General features: G+C 42.4%; 1 protein-coding gene across 3 annotated transcripts in view; it reads right to left on the bottom strand.

The window, feature by feature from the left end:
* Positions 1-5,679: 5,679 nt before the first annotated feature.
* The window catches only part of PALS2 (protein associated with LIN7 2, MAGUK family member), a 71,975-nt gene continuing 58,969 nt past the window's right edge, over positions 5,680-18,685 (bottom strand). For all 3 annotated transcript variants that reach the window (XM_029070339.2, XM_029070336.2, XM_029070340.2), the window contains 7 exons: positions 18,357-18,488; positions 16,403-16,502; positions 15,948-16,016; positions 14,181-14,342; positions 11,676-11,878; positions 10,980-11,108; positions 5,680-6,988 (listed from right to left, as the gene is read on the bottom strand). In XM_029070339.2, the coding sequence (XP_028926172.1) occupies positions 6,812-6,988; positions 10,980-11,108; positions 11,676-11,878; positions 14,181-14,342; positions 15,948-16,016; positions 16,403-16,502; positions 18,357-18,488 (972 nt within the window). In that variant the 3' untranslated portion in view covers positions 5,680-6,811. The remainder of the gene's footprint in view (positions 6,989-10,979; positions 11,109-11,675; positions 11,879-14,180; positions 14,343-15,947; positions 16,017-16,402; positions 16,503-18,356; positions 18,489-18,685) is intronic.

The raw sequence follows: 18,685 nt of genomic DNA on the forward strand, positions 1-18,685 counted from the left end.
CGGCTCCCCTCCGTGCAAGGGCAAACCCATCTCAGACACTTTCCGCGCCAATCAAACCTCAGTTGTCGCATCTGTAAAATGGGGATTAGGACCGTGGACCCAATGTGGGACATGGATTGTGTCCAACTGATTACCTGGAAGCAGCGTGGCTCAGTGGAAAGAGCCTGGGCTTTGGAGTCAGAGGTCATGGGTTTGACTCCCGGCTCTGCCACTTGGCAGCTGTGTGACTGTGGGCAAGTCACTTCACTTCTCTGGGCCTCAGTTCCCTCATCTGGAAAATGGGGATTAACTGTGAGCCTCACGGGGGACAACCTGATGACCCTGTATCTACCTCAGCGCTTAGAACAGTGCTTGGCACATAGTAAGCGCTTAACAAATACCAACATTATTAACATTATTACCTCCCTGCTTAGTACAATGCCTAGCACAAAGTAAGTGCTTAACAAATATCATTTATAAAAACCCCTGGATTTCATGTTTGAAAGCCTTTTTTTTTCCAGATTTGCTGCCTGTTCCCTTTTAAAGACGGAGGCTGACATTTTAGCCTCCGGCTTTCATTTCTGACATTTCACATAGATTGATCCAGGCTATGAAATTTGTTTTATATGTAAGAAAAGGAAGACCTGGTTGAATGCATTCGGTTCTTGGTCACACAAGTGACTGAAACAGGCTCGGCTGAAAAGGTCTGTAGCGGCGTCGAGTGGGTGATGGAAGAAATAGTACTAGGCCGAGTGCCTTTCACCAATAAATGTTAGCCACTTTTTTTCCCCATGTTAAATCTTTATTTCTTTTATGTACAAAAATATTTCGTCGGGATTTAGTAGGTACCCCCAGGTATTTTTCATTCCAACACTTGGTATTCTGGACTATACATGAAATGTGTGAAAGATTAGGCAAATGGGAAATATTACGATTAATTTTTCCATGTTATTCTCCAAACTGCAATGCAGCCCAATTTATTTGGACAGACAAAATTAATGCCTCCTTTACACAGAAATTATTACAATGTCTTACTTAGGAAGTACCAATAATTAGGTTATTTAAACTATTCCCTTTCCCTTCAAATTTTTCTCTTGGAAATTTGAAAGCTTTCTACTCTTAAATTGTTCGATATTGTCAAAGATTACAGAGAGCATGCATTGTTATGCCCAAAAAGCATCAAAAAAAGCTTCTTGCGGTCAGTTCCAACAACTTAATGTCTATTTCAGCCCACGCCTTGACACTCCTTTCTTAGCTTAATCACCAGTGTGCTGCAGAGCTCATTCATCTGAAAGTCAAATCCAATTAAAGAATGAAAAGCTGGGATTTGGGGAGGAAGATTTACATGCAGCAAAGTTAAGAAGTGCATCCTGTATTCCAAGTGTCAATATGGTACAGTTGGCTATAGGCCTAAACCTGTCCCGATTACGGTCTCTGCGGCTTCTGCTCCGCCATCTGCACGAAAAAGGCAGCCGGTGGGTGACTGGAAGTTTCTTGTTTTCCTCTTCCGTACGGAGCACTGGGGGCAACTGAGAATATGGACACTCACCCTTACCTGGAGGCTCTAAGGTGCGCTTGGAAGGGAAAAAATTATAGTTCTTAAAGATGTTTTTCTGCTTTAGATGGTGTTTATTAAGCACTTACTACGTCCATCACACTGAACTAACTTTTAAATTGCTGCAGCTCTAGAGCTGAAGTGAAAGCGTTTGGGAGAAAGCAGTGTAGGTGGGGAGGGAATTATAGCTCTCTCCAGTTAGCATTTTAAGTGCATGCGTTCTCTCTGGCTCCATCTGTCTTAGCTTTGTCTTATTCCTCTCTGTGTTGCAGTGATTTGGGGGCAGGGGACCGGTCAATCTTGCTTTCCCCTAGCTCCTACTGCGAAGATGAGCACGGGCTTGGGAGTCGGAGGTCGTGGGTTCTAATCCCGGCTCCGCCACTTATCAGCTGGTGACTTTGGGCAACTTACTTGACTTCTCTGGGCCTGTTACCTCATCTGTAAAATACGGATGAAGATGGTGAGCCTCACGTGGAACCTGATTAATTTGCATCTACGTCAGTGCTTGGCACATAGTAAGCACTTAAATACCATTATTATTATGTATATATCCCTGTTCACAGGAAACTAATTATATTCCAAGGTTGAAGTAGTCAGACTTGGAGTGATGACGCTCCAGCGGATCCCAGCCTAGGGTTTTCCTTTAGATGCGGCATAGCTTGTGGATACAGATGGGCACGGGAGTTGGAAGGAGCTGGGTTCTAATCCCTACTCCATCACTTGTCTGCTGTGACCTTGGGCAAGCCCCAACTTCTCTGGACCTCAATTACATCATCTGTAAAAATGAGGGGTTAAGACTGTGAGCCCCTTGTGGGGCATGGACCGTGTCCAACTTGAATATCTTGGATCTATTCCAGTGCTTAGCACAGTGCCTGGCAGAGAGTAAGTGCTTAAGTACCATAAAAAAAGCAAGCCTCTTTGAAACAAGTTTGCTCCTGAAGTAGTTTTCTTCTAACCCCAAATCTGCAGTAATACCGTCAATTCCCCATGTGTCTTTTGCTTCTGATGTCATTCTCCAGGTCTGGTACAGCAGTGTTTTGCACACATTAGGCATTCACTACCTTCTCTTGATTTGAACTGCACAAATAGGTAGAGAAAAGGAATAGAGAGCCAATGGACTTTCAATTCTGCATAGGATTGGGAATCAAGAATTCCTAAAAATTATGCTAGTTCTTTCTCTGATAAATTACTGAATCTGAGACTCCACCTGTAAAGTGAGACAACTTCACACCAATCCTCTAGTTACAATGAGCTAATCGTCAAATGATTACATTACAGGTTGGAAGAAATTGCTCCCCAGTGCTCTCTTCACAAAACTGATCTTGGCTTTTTTTGCCTTTCTGTGGAAAAAAAAATTGTTCTGGGAATGTTTGACATGTCATACTATAGGATGAGACACAAAAATGAATATTAAAATTTGGAAACATTATAAAAAGCTGACGAACTTTAAAATTCATGAAAAGTCTGTTTTAGTGTTTGCTGTTCCATGCAGCCACTTTGTCCAAGAAGGTTGAGGGTAATAATAGCAGAACACTATAAACTATAAAGTCCCTTTCACCAAAGAATCACAAGGAACTCTAAGGATTATGGAATGAATAGCCACAAATCCATTAAAAAAAAAGGCAGAATAGAAAGTCTCTGTGCTTATCAACAGGATCAAAGAATATCACAGAACTTTGTGGGAATTAGACTGGTCATTTGACTGCATGTGAACACATTCCATTTTATGAAAAACATATTTAGACATGGGGTGGGTACATAGTACTTACAATCGTATTTATTAAGTGTTTACTGTGTGAGGGGGTTTTCAAAAGATGGACAATATCCAGATACCTCTACTACACCTTTGGTGATAAAGATGACTCCCGAAAATTGAAAATGGCTACTCTGAGATGTTGAAATCAAATAGAGAATAAGGGAAAGTGGATAATTATTTTTTACCCATCCAACATACCTGGCTTCCCCCTCAGCAATGCAATGTCTCTGGGGATCTGATTTGCTTAGGCTAGTACTTTTCTTATAAAAATTCAATGATGTATTTTTTTAATTAAAAGTGATATAGCGACATTGGTATCACTACTGACTTTTGGTGTATAACTAGCTTTTTTACTGGTTTTTCATCATTTTGGTATGCAAAACTCAGCAATATTATTATGGGTGCCTAAAATAAAGCAGCTCTTAGACTCATCTGTGGCCCATGTGAATGCCACTCTCGTTATGGTCAAAACTTATTTTCTCCAGTTTGAAAAACAATTCTATTTTTAAGAACGGTGATGAAACCTTTCAAACACTTCTTATGCATTCGTCCAAGAGTACTTAAAATAATGAACTTACTAGTCAATGAAGGTGTTGATAAAAACAGATGCATTCCTTATTTCTTTTCCAGAGTATAGACAGTAAATTCAATCAACAAAAGTATTGTTTTTCTTTCCAATTTCAGCAGCAGCATCCAGCAAAATCATCACCCAAACTCCAGCCCTATTATCAGGTGTTTAGACTTGTGATTGCCACAAATAATTCTTCCTCCTGTAAGTTTTGCAACGCCATTGCAAATTGCTCCATCTTCTTGCTAAGCTTACTGACAGCTCTCACTTCTATCTCTTCAGCTACGAGGAGAAGCCCAGTAATTCTCTTCGTCGTTCCTGTTCACCTCTGTGAAGTCTGTTTCAAGTTCATGCTCATGATTTTTGTTCAGTAGGAAGATGCAGAATGCTGAGATATCATACTGTTCCCCTGTGCCATCTACTTTTAAATGGACTTAAAGACTTGGGTGGGGGGGAGAGGGTCCGTTATTCTGATCGGGTGAAAGGTCCAACTTCAAACTGACCTTCACACCAGGATGCAATTCAGGGTTTTGCACCCCAGTTTACAGCACTGGGGCATCTGGAATAAATGAAAATGAACCATCGCTCCTATGTGTTAAGGAGAAACTAACAGTCTACTCGGTAGACACAGTATTCAGTCATGTGTAACGAAACAAAAAATCCATAGACTATTTTCTAGCTCATCGTATGGGCGAGTGGCCTATACTTTCAATAATTATGTACACAATTCACTTCTACCAAGAACATGGAAATATTTTTGTGGGTACAAACCTTCTGATGCAGCCCAACAAGGCTTAAGCGGCCTCAAAGCTCATGAAAACGGTAAGTTCCTAGAGAGAGGGGAAGGACGGAAGTATAGCTGGATGCCACGTAGAAATGACCGAGTCCGCCCTACTATCCTAAAGAAGCACGGTAATGTAAAAGGTGACAAAGCAACTGTTGTGCAGCTCCTTCTATCCACGTTGCTGAGTGAAGGTTAGAAATATTGCTACGAGTCCACTCTGTCAAGTTTCTGATGGTGTTTAAAGACTAAGGCTCTCAGTTGTATTTCTGAATTATATTTTCAAAATAGTGGAATTTTAAAAATACATCATGATTTGGTTTTCATTTTCATAAACAATAACTTTCATTTTAGGGAACAAAGTTAGTACTTAAAACTCTCCAAGCCCAGTTCTATTATAGGCACGTGCCTCTTGAAAGCCCAAAGGAGCACAGACCATACATCTCTATTCAATTTCTCTCCCGAAAAAGTACCACTGGACACCCATTGTATTGGCATTTTGTAGGTTATGCTTTGGTGGGGACAAACAATTTGGTAGCCTGGTGCCTATAAATCACCATACAAATATTACCAAGACGCTTAAACTTCTATCCAAGTAGCTGATATCGATGCTTTTACGTGACAAGTTAGTGAAATATAAAACACATCTCTGGCTTCCTTCCCTAATGATCCGCATTATCCTGATAGTCAATTTTTCTGGAACTTGAGAGTTGGGTTCCTTCACCTCCAAGGGCTCACGACTCGCCTGACATTTAACGCAACTGCAAAACCACTTCTTTTGATCCCATATTATTCTGCAGCCAGAGAGGTGTGTGTGGTGGGAAGAATAATTCTCCACTAGTGCTCGAGTCAATACACGTAATGAAAACATGCATTATAGAAGAATTGACAGTATGCTGTCAGCAGAATTTACACTAGCAAAAAGCCCCCAAGGGGCCATGGACCAATTTGAATCCAGGAATACGTACCATGTCAATGAGCCTACAATTCTTTTTTTCTCCAGTCATTGAACATAAAAAAAAATTGTTATATAACAGAAATGTATAAATAGCATCTATTTATATATAGCAGTTGACAACTTTTAAATTTCACAAGCCATTATGGACCTCAACACAACAAACAGCACAACTATCCCAATATTTTACATTTCTTACCACACTTTGATCACTCACAAATATTCCCAAATGGAAAAGATGAGCCATCTTTAATTTTCACAGGAACTGAAGACACAGATGCAAATACATAGGGTGAGCATATCTTAGTAAAAAGCTTTATAAAGAAATGTTTCTTTAAGATCAATTTTTTACACATGAAAATGAATAACCCTGCTCTTACTCTCATTTCTCTGAGAGACCTAGCGTTCTAGGACATTCTCCCTCCCCCGTGGCAACCCCAGCAGCAAAAGAACCTCACTGCAAGAAACAAAAAAGATTGGTTCCCAATAAAACCACCTCATTAGAGGGCAAGGTATTGCTTAGCACTTGTCTGTAGCTTTCCTCAAAAAATATATAAATTTTGGGGGGTGGGAGGCCCACAGTGTATAACTGCGTAAATTAGAATCAACAGCCATACAAAAATCATGGAGATTGCCCTCCCCAAATTCATCAAACAATAAATCGATGATGGAATATAAAGGTGGCATGCTGGCCTTGACATCAGATATTAAAATTCTGCCCCCATAAGAAATTAAATTAAGGTGACGAGTCAGGAATTAGTGTTGCTTCTGATAAAAATTACTGATAATTCAATAGTTGAACACTGAACCGAATGACAGTTGTACAAAATTTTTCAAGTATCCATTATCACAGTGAAAATGTAAGACGCCAATGTAACTTCTCAAGTGAAGGATTTAAGAATTTCTTTGATGAAAAGAGACAAAGGTACTAAATCAAAACATATAAAATGCTTCAACGCATTTCCTTATGTGACATGAATAGAAAGGTTATCTGTAAAAAGTTAGAAAAATTAAAATAAATTACATATTTAAGTACACTTTCCCTTCAACATTTTATATAAAAATTCAGACGTGTACTATTATTGGACTCTACAGAGTGAAAATGCCTGGGTGCAGCAGGTATCTTCCATCTCTGCTCAATTCTTCTCAATAGAAAGTTTTTTTTTGTTTTTATCCTCGCAGCTATGTTACAAGTTTTGTGGATTATGGACCATCTTTCAGTAAACCCAACTGATTGGGACCCATTGTGGTTCCAGTCTCAGTTTCTCTATGGCAGTCTGCAGCTTCTCAAAGGCCTTGTCTAGATTGTCATTGATGATGATCAAATCAAAATAGTGGTTGTATGCTCTTTGGATCCTTGCGCTTTCATCCACTGTTTTCTTCAAATCAGTGTCCTGTCCAAAAGTTTAGAAAGAAAGTGTGCCTTAAGATGCATCGCACAACCTACCTGACGAATAGAATTCAGTGTTCATTAAAACCAGCCCTTACCCTAAGGCGAGACATTAAATAAAAATGGGTTTGTTTCACTAAACTCTTATTTTCCATTAGTTCTTCAGGTTTTAGATTCATGGCCCTGAAACTCTGCAAAAGAGTAGAACTTAAGATCACAGAGACCAGATGCATGTTTTTCTAGAACTCCGCTAAGAGGGCAAGGCTCCTCCATATGCGGAAAAGAAAACCACTCTGACTCACTTTATTTTGAGGGAAAACTGAGCCGAGTGGGTGTGCCACAAAACTGGGATTTTGTGGGCATTTTTCTTAAAAAAAAAAAAAAAAAAATGAATCAACCAAACTTATTATTGCTGCTGGGACGCAAGACTCCTACTGGCTAAATGCATCTAAGGAAGTGATGCTTCGTAAGAGCTGCAGTTTCTACAGTTGATGATTTAGTGGGGCAGAAGCCAGCTGGCCCCAGACTAGTATGGATCTGCACACAAGATTTGATTTTTAACCTACCTCTGTTGCGAGAACCAATTTGACCCAGGAGACAAATACCCACAATCTACACTGTAGCCCATACATATGGGGACGCTTCCTACATTTTTGATGTGGATTGCTCCTCATCCAATTGTTTTGGTTGCCATTTCATCCACCAGTGAGCGAATATGAAGTCTCTACACGTGGATTCCAGATTACACAGGTGTGCGTGTACACAGCCGCACACACCCAGATCAAAAGGAAGACAAGCACCACCCTTTGGATGGGAACAAGGTGCTATTGCCTGGAGATTTTATTCATTTGGTGAGTAGGTGAAAATGACCAAATAAAGGCAAACCCTTGCAGGGCTGTAGCATCTGCTAAGTGAGTGCTGGGGTTTTCGATCCTGCCCACTGCTAACAGAACCTTTGGAAAGTTTCTGTTCTAAGAGTCACTCCAGTCTTGACTACCATATGCAAAACTTGTCAGCTCGCATCTCCCCAGCTGTGCTCTGTTATATCGTATCATCTGAGGTCATGCTGCACTGTCTGCTCGTTAAATTCCCTGGAGAAGTTTGACACGAAACGTGGAGACTTTAGTCTAAATAAGTGAATCCACTGTGAAGATTCCAAGTGAAAACTGAAACTTCAACACGTAGCTGAAAGGGCACATACCAAACACAGAACTTTTTGAATGGCATTTGTTGAGTGCTTACTACGTAAACCAGGCACTGGACTAAGCACTGGGGTAGATAAAAGCTAATCAGGTTGACACAGTCCATGTCCCACATGGGGTTCACAGTCCTAATCCCCATTTTTACAGCTGGGAGAACTGACGAACAGAGAAGTTTAGTAACTTCTCAGCAGGCAAGTGGTAGAGGCAGGATTAGAACCCAGGTCTTTAATAATAATAATAATAATGTTGGTATTTGTTAAGCGCTTACTATGTGCAGAGCACTGTTCTAAGCGCTGGGGGAGATACAGGGTAATGAGGTTGTCCCACGTGAGGCTCACAGTTAATCCCCATTTTACAGATGAGGTAACTGAGGCCCAGAGAAGTGAAGTGACTTGCCCACAGTCACACAGCTGACAAGTGGCAGAGCCGGGAGTCAAACCCATGACCTCTGACTCTGAAGCCCAGCCTCTTTCCACTGAGCCACGCTGCTTCTCTATGTCTTTCCGACTCCCACGCCTGTTGTTCTCTATCCAGTAGGCCAAGCTGTTTCTCGGCGGGCACTTCTACACCTAATACCCGCTGTGAAGATGTACACAGTACACTAGGTGTTTTAGATGCCAAAGTATAGAGGGTAGAAACTGCACATCTTTGTAATGTGCCTCACTGAGATGTTGTCTTTGTTAGAAAGGGGCGGCAGGAGCCTTCTGTTCTGCTACTGGTCTTCTGTTTGTCATCTGGGGAAAATCACACCCTAATTTTTACAGATTACAAGACTGAGGCACAGAGAGGTAAAGACAGATTATAAATCCCAATGTAGAACAGGAACAGTGTTTGATCTGATAACCTGGTATCTGTCCTACTACTTAGCTACTGTAAATGCTTAATAAATGTAACTAACTGCTCTGGTCAACGTTTTGGCCTGGTGGGTGGGGAGTGTATCATTTGTTTGTTTGTTTGGAACTCCCCAAGTGCCCAGTACTATAGGCACTGAAACCAGGGGATGCTCCACCAACCAGTGGTTATTTCTTGATTGCTTATTGTATGCAGAGCATTGTGTTAAGCAACTGGAAAGCAACATGGCCTAGTGGATAAAGCCCAGACCTGGGAGCTAGAGGGTTTAGGGTCTTATCCTAACTCCGCACCTTGCCTGCTGGGTGACCTTGGGCAAGTTACCTAACATCTTTGTGGCTTAATTTTCTCAACTGCAAAACGGTGGTGGTTCAATACCTGTTCTCTCTTCCTACCTGACTGTGAGCACCATGTGGGACAAGGACTCTGTCTGGTCTGATTAACTTGTATCTACCCCAGTGTTTATATCAGGACTTGATACATAGTATGTGTTTAACGAATGTCATTTGAAAAAAAAACCAGAATTGGTAGGCACATTCCCGCTCATAAGGAGTTTACAGTCTAGAGTAGAAGATAAACATTAATATAAATAAATTACAAGAGCTATACATAAATACTGTGGGGCTGAGGGTGGGATGACTATCACGTGCTTAAAGTGGACAGGTCCAAATGCATAGGCGATTCAGAAGGGAGAGGGAATAGGGGAAATGAGGGCTTTAGTAGGGGAAGGCCTCTTGGAGGAGAAGTGATTTTAATATGGCTTTGAAGGTGGGAAGAGTCGTAGTCTGTCATATATGTGCGTGGGGGGGAAGGGGGAGCTCCAGGCCAGAGGGAGGAGGTGGGCGAAAGGGTTAGCATGGCGATAGATGAGACTGAGGTGCCCTGAGTAAGCTGATGTTGGAGAAGCAAAGTAGGCGGGATGGTCTGTAGTAGGAAATCAAAAAAGTAACGAAGAGGGGGAAGAGCTCATTGAGTGCTTTAAAGCCAAGGGTCAGGACTTTCCATTTGATACGGTGGTGATTGGACAACCACTGGAAAGTTTGAAGGAGTGGGAAGCCAAGGACGGAAGCAGTTTTTTTTAGACAATGATCCGGGCAGCAGAATGAAGTATGCACTAGAGTAGGGAGAGCCAAGAGGCTGGTGCAGTAGTCAAGGTGTTTGGATCAGCATAGTAGCAGTTTGGCTGGAGAGAAACGGGGGGATTTTAGTGATGGCGTGAAGGAAGAACTGACAAGATTTGGTGACAGACTGAAAACATGGGCTGAATGAAACAAACGAGTCGAGGATACGTTACGGGCCTGTTAGAGAGGGAGCATGGCGGTGTTGTCTACAGCGATGGGAAAGACGGCGGGGAAAAGGTTTCAGTGGGAAGATGAGGAGTTCTGCTTTGGACAGATTCAGTTTGAGGTGTTGGTGGAACATCCAGATAGAGATGCCCTGAAGGCAGGAGGAAATGTGAGGCTGAAGAGAAGGAGAGGTCAGGGCTGAAGAGGGAGATTTGGGAATCATCCATGTAGAAAGGGTAGTTGAATACTTTCACTACTACTAAAACGACTTTAATGAAAATATTTTCAAGGACAGGAAGGTACAGGCTCAGAAAGATCATGAAATAGGCAGCACAACGGAAACCAGTGCTAGGGGCTGCAAAAATCAAACGCGACAGAGGAAGGGATGACCTGCATGTGTAATGTAGAAAGGATTTTATATGGATAAAACTCAACGCCACACTCAAAAATACAAAGGATGTGCATATTTACACACCCTGGGATGTTTCAAGGTGTTTGCTTTTCATGATCAACCTACAGCATGCAGCTTTAAAGTATTATCAATCGTATATTTGATAGCTATTAATACTTGGACTTTAGGAAGATGCCATCCAAAAGTAAACTACTTCTTAAACCCATGTTGAAAATTAGGCCTAGAACTTCAGAAAGCATTGCTCACCGTTAGAAGCTTGGTTGTTATTCCAGCATCAACCACTGCCTTGTGCATGGCACGCAATGTCTCTAATTCTGGAGCAGCAATAAATACCACGTACGGCATAAACTCTGATGTTCTCAATACTTTGAGAGCCTGGAATCAGAAAGGACTATACTGAGTCAAATACAGAAACTTAAATCAGCAAAAAATGAAACAAACTGGACAAGTGCCTGAAAACGTACCACCACCTGAATATTTTCTTTCATAAGAATTAAAAACCCCCAGGGTCTTTCCCATGTCTAGCCTGAAAAATATCCTTCTTGAGTTTTCCTGTCTAGACTACTGACTGTCCCCCTCATCCTTGGAAATTCTCTGCCCTCTTCACAACAACCCACTGGTCTCTGGATCGGAGACAGGATGAAAATCCCTACAATGTATTAGTGTCACTATTTACAGCTGGAAATCCTAAAACTAGGCAATGGAAAGATTAACCATTCCTTTAATCTCAATATATGCATCCCTCCCAGGCCTCCATCAATTGAAAAGAAAGCAATTTAGCAGTTAACCAAAGCACTGAAATAAATCTTTCTATTGTAAAGTGGTACCTGCCAGGCAAGGGAACAAACCACTTAAAAAATTACCCAGGGCATCCCACAGCTTCAGTAATTTTGAAATTAACTTTTAAACTCTGAAAGAAAAATGTTTACGGATAGCATTTACCTGTGGATTTACATCAAGAATGCAGGTTCTTCCCGTCTGAACCACTTCAAGAATGGAGTCTATCTTGGTGCCATACAGGTTTCCTTCATACTCCCCATGTTCTAGGTACCTGCCGGCTTTTACATCTGTCTCCATTTCAGCCCGGGACACAAATTTGTATGCCTGGCCATCTTTTTCATCTTCCCTTGGTTTCCGTGAAGTAACTAAATGGAATGGTTTTCATAAAAAACAAATAAATGTAAAGATTCTAAAACTGGATTGGAAAACAAAATCTCCCAGGCAAACCCTATCATTTTTCCACTAAAATGTACTTTAGATTCTAATATTGCTGATGCCCTTTCAAATATTGCCAGAAGCCTAGCATTTTGGTCTATGTACCAGTTTGGAGAATACATTCTTGTCACCTTAAGAAAGTCTGAGCGATTACCAAACGCATTTGTTCTAGAACAGGAGGAAAGCAAGACAGAGTGTGAGAGAGTGAGAACTCCCCACAGTTGACATTTTAAAAATGTTCAGATGTTGAAATGAAGACATTCAATCTCAGAAATTTTTAAGGGTTAACAATTTCAAAGTAGTCAAACCCCAACAATGAGACCAAATCTTCAGGAAGATTAAAAAAAAAATTACAGCATCTCCTTTAATGACCCTATAATTACATCGAGCCGGACCCCTACATGTAACTTTCTGGCCTTGTTCCCAGACCGCATAGCAGAGACGGTCTTGCGCTTTGCCCCTCATGGCTCTATAGAGCACTACGAATGTTAAGTCTTATTTCTTTCAGGTGCTGAGCTGGTCTTTCATTTTTGAAAGTGTGCTTCCCACAGCTTCTGTAATTATTACCCAAGAATATGGGCTAACGCTCGATGTGATTCCTAGACCTCAAATATGTGCTCTGATCTGTCTTTCTGAAATTAATTTTAGAAATGCAGCTTTTTTGGTCGGAATTTCATTCTTGCCCACACATACATTCCAGTGCCCACAATCACTGTAACACACATCATTCCTCCGTTTAATATAATGCACGTATGGGAACGCTTGCTGAGGACTGCCTACTTTGTGGTGACACCTTCTGATCAAGGAATCGGCTGCAGCGTTCGATCCTGCGAATCCTGAAAAATATCTGGCTAACGAGGATGACGAGGGTTGCAGTAGCCCGTGGCTCTGTGGCCCCGTGACTCAGGATCGGCACTTGCTGTGTTCGCTTTTTATTTTTAATGGTATTTGTTAAACGCATACTATCTGGCAAACACTGTTCTAAGCTCTGGGGTAGATTCAAGTTAATTAGGTTGGACACCATCCCTGTCCCACCTGGGGCTCACAGTCTAAAGTAGGAGGGAAAACAGGTATCTCCACTTTACAGTTGAGGAAACTGAGGCACAGAGAAGGGACTGGCCCAAGGTCACGCAACAAGCAACGGGTAGATCCGGATTAGAATCCAGATCCTCCCGACTCCCAGGCCTGTGCTCTTTCCACTGGGCCCAAGCTGATTCTCACTTCAGCCGTACAGACCTTTACGTGCCCTTGTCAACGTGCCGCACCTTTGCCTGACTATGTTGCGTGTTCCAGCGGGAGCACGACGGGCAGGGACAAGGAGGAGCAAGTAATACTGCAAAAGCCACTATTGCTATAATAAATTCCATCATGCGGGTTCTTAGAATCAAAGCTCATCCATCATTCTCGACAGGAGACCATCGTCATAACTGACATTCAGAAACCTACGCCTTTGGCTGCATTTGGCTAAAAATGCTGGGCCTTTATATTAATGGATTTAGCAGAGTACAATGGAGCAGCCTTTAAGTTTCCTACCAGGCAACTTTAAGTTACCTACCAGGCAATGAGTTGAAAAGCACACAAAAGGAATGGCGCTGAGGTCAGACCAATGGTCCACTTGGCCACATATGCAAACTGCGTGGCCTAATGGAGCGAGTCCGGGCTTGGGAGTCAAGAGGACCTGGGTTCTAATTCCGGCTCCACCACTTGCCCGCCATATGACCTTGGGTAAGTCACTTCACTTCTCTGGGCCTCAGTTACCTCATCTGTAACATGGGGACTGAGATTGTGAGCCCCATGTGGGACAGGGACCGTGTCTAACCTGATTAGCTTGTATCTACCTCAGCGCTTAAAACAGTTCTTGACACACAGTAAGGGCTTAGCAAATAACATCATCATCATCAAAAGACAGTTTGCAGGAAGAGTGTGATAGTTATTCTCCCGATATCTACTCCCAGGGCAAAAGTTACACCTTCTGGCACTCCTAACTTTTCCTTAAAATAAATCACCGTGGACATTTGTCCATAACTATCAAAACCCTTCCATCTTCTAAATTCTCTAACTTTTCACTCACACTACCCTAGGTCAGATCAGTTGGGCACTGGGGACACAGGAGCAGAGAAGCTGTAGATGTATAAACATGGGTTGAGTCAGTACAATTCCTTTTTTGTTGTTTTTAAAATTCTCCACTTTCATTCTTGAACACCCACAGCAGCAGAAGCACTAATAACTTACATGGCACCGTAGTTCCAAACCTAGTGGGATTCAATACTATGAATCTGTTTTTCAAGCTTCTTCGACCCACACCCTGGGCCCCTATCAAAACTAATGTTTTTCGCTGAAAGGGAGGCATTTTGGCCACCTCCTCATATATCTGGATTTCATGGCGGTCAAATTCTAGAAAATGAAAATGGAAAAATGTCAAAATCCGTTCATTTTTATCCATTTATAGTACACTACAGAAATAACTGTTGGAGTTTGTTGCTTTCTTGTCCAGTGTTTATTAAACAGATATAAAGTTCAGTGACATTCCTTCTTACTGCTTAAATTTTTAAAACAATAATGTGAACAGCCTGGAAAGAGGATTCTTTACAGGAAACTGAAATAAGTCCCAAAAACTTTTCATGTGTGTATCTTCCTTTAATTATTTTTCTCCAAAGATTTTCCTTGACTCCTTAACACAACAAGAATAACAATTGTATTTGTTAAGTGTTTATTATGTGCCAAGCACTGAACTAAATGGCTGAGGTAGAAACAACATAGGGCAACTGGACACAATCTCTGTCCTATATGAGTATTGCCGTCTAAGGGGAAGGGAAAGCGGGTACTTAATCATCATTTTACAGACGAGGAAACTGAGGCACAGGGAAGTGAAGTGACTTGCCCAAGTACTGGAGCTGGGATTAGAACCCAGCTTGCTCCTGACTCCCAGGCGCCTGCTCTGTCTTCTAGGCCATATTGCTTTTCTAGACATAGTTAATTTCAAATTATTACTCTGTTGCTTATTGCTACATGTGAACAATAAATTCAAAGAGAAATCTGCAAGCAAATTCATTCAGTCGTATTTATGGAACACTTACTGTTTGCAAAGCACTGTACCAAGTACTTGGGAATGACTACTTCAGGATCTTTCATTCAACTAATAGTACCAGGCTAATATTGGATTGTGGATGAGCTACCATTCATTAGATTTGAAACTCTTCCAGGGTAGGAGGGACCCTGTCTTTTGCTTCTCTGAACACGCTACTGAACACCTAATTCACTGATCTGCATGCTATAGAAGTTCAATGGAGAAGCAGTGTGGCTTAGTGGAAAGAGCACGGACTTGGGAGTCAGAGGTTGTGGGTTCTAATCCCGGCTCTGGCACTTATCAGCTGTGTGACTTTGGGCAAGTCACTTAACTTCTCTGTGCCTCAGTAACCTCATCTGTAAAATGGGGATTAAGACTGTGAGCCCCACGTGGGACAACCTGATTATCTTGTATTAAGAAGCGGCGTGGCTCAGTGGAAAGAGCACGAGCTAGGGAGTCAGAGATCATGAGTTCAAATCCTGGCTCCACCACTTGTTAGCTGTGTGACTTTGGGCAAGTCACTTAACTTCTCTGTGCCTCAGTAACCTCATCCGTAAAATGGGGATTAAGACTGTGAGCCCCACGTGGGACAACCTGATTATCTTGTATTAAGAAGCGGCGTGGCTCAGTGGAAAGAGCACGAGCTAGGGAGTCAGAGATCATGAGTTCAAATCCTGGCTCCGCCACTTGTTAGCTGTGTGACTTTGGGCAAGTCACTTAACTTCTCTGTGCCTCAGTTACCTCATCTGTAAAATGGGGATTAAGACTGTGAGCCCGACGTGGGACAACCTGATCACCTTGTATCCTTCCCAGCGCTTAAAACAGTGCTTTGTACATAGTAAGCGCTTAACATATGCCAACATTATTATCGTTATTATTAAATACTGATGAAATTTTCACTTAGACTGTTAACATATTAAAATCTAAAATACCTGCATTTCGGGTTGTGAGGTACATCATCTTTTTCTTTTTTTTGCTGCTTATAGTCCCACAAAAGGGCCCTGAAGAAGAGCAGGAACATATTTAAACAGTTAGGCCATTATCATTTTAAGTATTCTTAAAGGTGACTTACTGGATTCTTCTCTAATATCTTAAACGCACACACCTCACAGTAAAGACTGTCTTAGGTAAAAAAAAAAAAAAAAATTCAGATAATCAGATTTAAGTAAATTTTGACAGATAGTAATTAAACAGCAATAACACGATTTTCCAATTGACCAGCAGGTGGCAGAAAGGGATCTTGTAACCGCAAATGGAAAAACAAGCCGAAAATGGGGACTGGGTAGAAGAACTCCGGGTTTTTGGGTTTTCTTGTGTGTGTTGGTGGAAAAAGCAAAGCTTGATGATCCCAAAGTATTACTTGCACCGTACTGACAGAACACTTCACCTGAATTGTCCCAGTCTCTTCTAACAAATGCCTTTCTCTTCTCTTCCAGGAACTGGCTTGGAATGAGACCAGCGCTTCCTCCCTCTTTCACATGGCTAGCCTGCAATCAAATTAAAATACTTTTAAAACTCAGAGACAGAGGCTTGAGGCTCTCTGCCAATAATCAGGACAAACAGCAGTCTGTCAAAAATACAAGTGCTTTTGAAAGGGGATTTTCACGTCACCACCAGTTAAGGCATCCAATCACCGCTTTGGGGCATTTAATGGCAACAGCTGTTAATGAAAAGCTCTCTCAACTTTCACTGTCGGGCCTCGATAAAACATCTCGACATTTTCAATGAGGAATTTGGTCAATCACAGAAAGATAAGAAAAAAGTTTCATGCCGTCCCTCAAACTTAAACCGCCACGGCTTTCCTCTGAAACCCGATTCCTTACCGGGCCTCCTCCGACGCGGCACCGTGCTACAACCTGACCAAGATCGTTGTCTACAACCTTTCATTAACTTCTCTTTTCCGTCCATCTTAAAGCCCGCTGGGTGGCATTTTGGACCTTGGCTTCCTCAGACCTACCTTGAGGGCTCACCCCGTTGCTTCCCCCATATTTTCCACCTGCGGGGTCCTTTCTGGGAAAGAGGGGAGGCATGAGGGAGGGACAGCTGCTGCCAAAGCCCTAGAATGGCATCGGAGCCCCGAGACGGGAGCCACAGAGCTCTGTTTCCACAGCACGCCTGACCCATCAGACAGTAGACATTCACAGGAGGTTTCTAAATGGGTTGTAAGGTATTGGTTGAGCACGTACTATGGGCCGAGCACTAGCGGGGAGGCACGAGATAATCGGATCCTGTCCCTGTCTTACATGGGGCTCTCAGTTTAACGGAGAGGGACAATAGGTCCTATTTTACAGATGAGGAAACCGAGTCATAGAGACGTTGACCAGGTCACCCAGCGAGCCATAGCAGAGCTGGGACTAGAGCTCAGGACTCCTGGCTCCCATTCATGTGCTCTTTCTACCAGCCCCTTGAAATCATCTCCCTCTCCACTTCCCCCAAAGTAGGCTGGGGGTACTTCAGAGCCTGGAGAAGAAGCAGCATTTTAAAGGGCTGGTGTCCAAACCCTTCAGAGATCTTTAGGAGAACTGCCACATCACTACTGGTTGGACAGGAAACCCCAAGGAAGCCCTGAGGCTAGGTTAGAGTTCCTTCCACTCTATCTGAGAAGTGCAGAGTGAGAGCAAGAACAGGTTGGGTATAAAGGAAGCAATGTGGGTGCGTTGGGGTGCCAAGGCAGTTGTCCTGCTGGTTCTCTTCTCCCTGGCCCTGCCTGGCAGAAATTTAGGTAAAACTGACTCTTGGAAAGATGCCAAACACAAAGAAGACATGACACATTACACGCTGAGGGAGTCAAAGGGCAAGGGAAGCAGTGTGACGTAGTGGTCAGAACACAGGGCTGGGAATCAGAAGGACCTGGGTTCTAAACCCGGCTCCTCTGCTTGTCTGCTATGTGACCTGGGGCAACTCACTTTACTTCTTCGTGCCTCAGTTATTTCATGTGTAAAATGGAGATTAAAACTGTGGCCCCTCTGTGGGATAGGGACTATGTCCAATCCAATTAAGCTTTTATCAACCCCAGCGCTTAGTAAAGCCTAGCTGTACTTGCTCAACAAATACCATGAGAAAATAAATATTACCATGACAGCTCTTAGTGCAAGGAATGGACGGGCCCTGAGTCATGAGAGCCTCACAGCCAGCTCAGGATACCTGCCAGATCTTTGGTTTGCTGTGAGAGCAGCTGCTTCTAGAACCTTGTTCCTAATCATCTGCCCCGCACATCACTGGCAGGATGGAAGGAAGTAGAATGAATAAACGTTCTCTCCGAAACACCTTATGGGACTTGATACAAAATGAAAAACACCGGCGTTAATGAATTCTAATGCAATTTCGAGAATTACACATACCTGCCACCAATTGGAGTCTTCCCGGTTTACAATCTGAAGAATTTCTCCTTTAGAAAATGTCAATCCTGCCTCTTTGCAGGGTATCAGGTTATCATTGTACGGATTATAATCGAAATGACACTTCACAAATACCTAAAAGACACAGCAAAGTGGAAAACGCTCCAGTTGTACCAATCAGTGCCATCGTACTCTGAAAATTTTAATCCAATTATTTAGTAGGTATTAACAGGGCGGTTAGTAATTTAGCAGGATATGCACACATAAAGCTTCGCTAATGGTTACCAGTTTGCCATCAGCAAATACAATGCAGTTGTTTGGAGAAGATTTAA

The sequence above is a fragment of the Ornithorhynchus anatinus genome, chromosome 8, assembly GCF_004115215.2.
Source record: "Ornithorhynchus anatinus isolate Pmale09 chromosome 8, mOrnAna1.pri.v4, whole genome shotgun sequence".
Taxonomy (NCBI): domain Eukaryota; kingdom Metazoa; phylum Chordata; class Mammalia; order Monotremata; family Ornithorhynchidae; genus Ornithorhynchus; species Ornithorhynchus anatinus.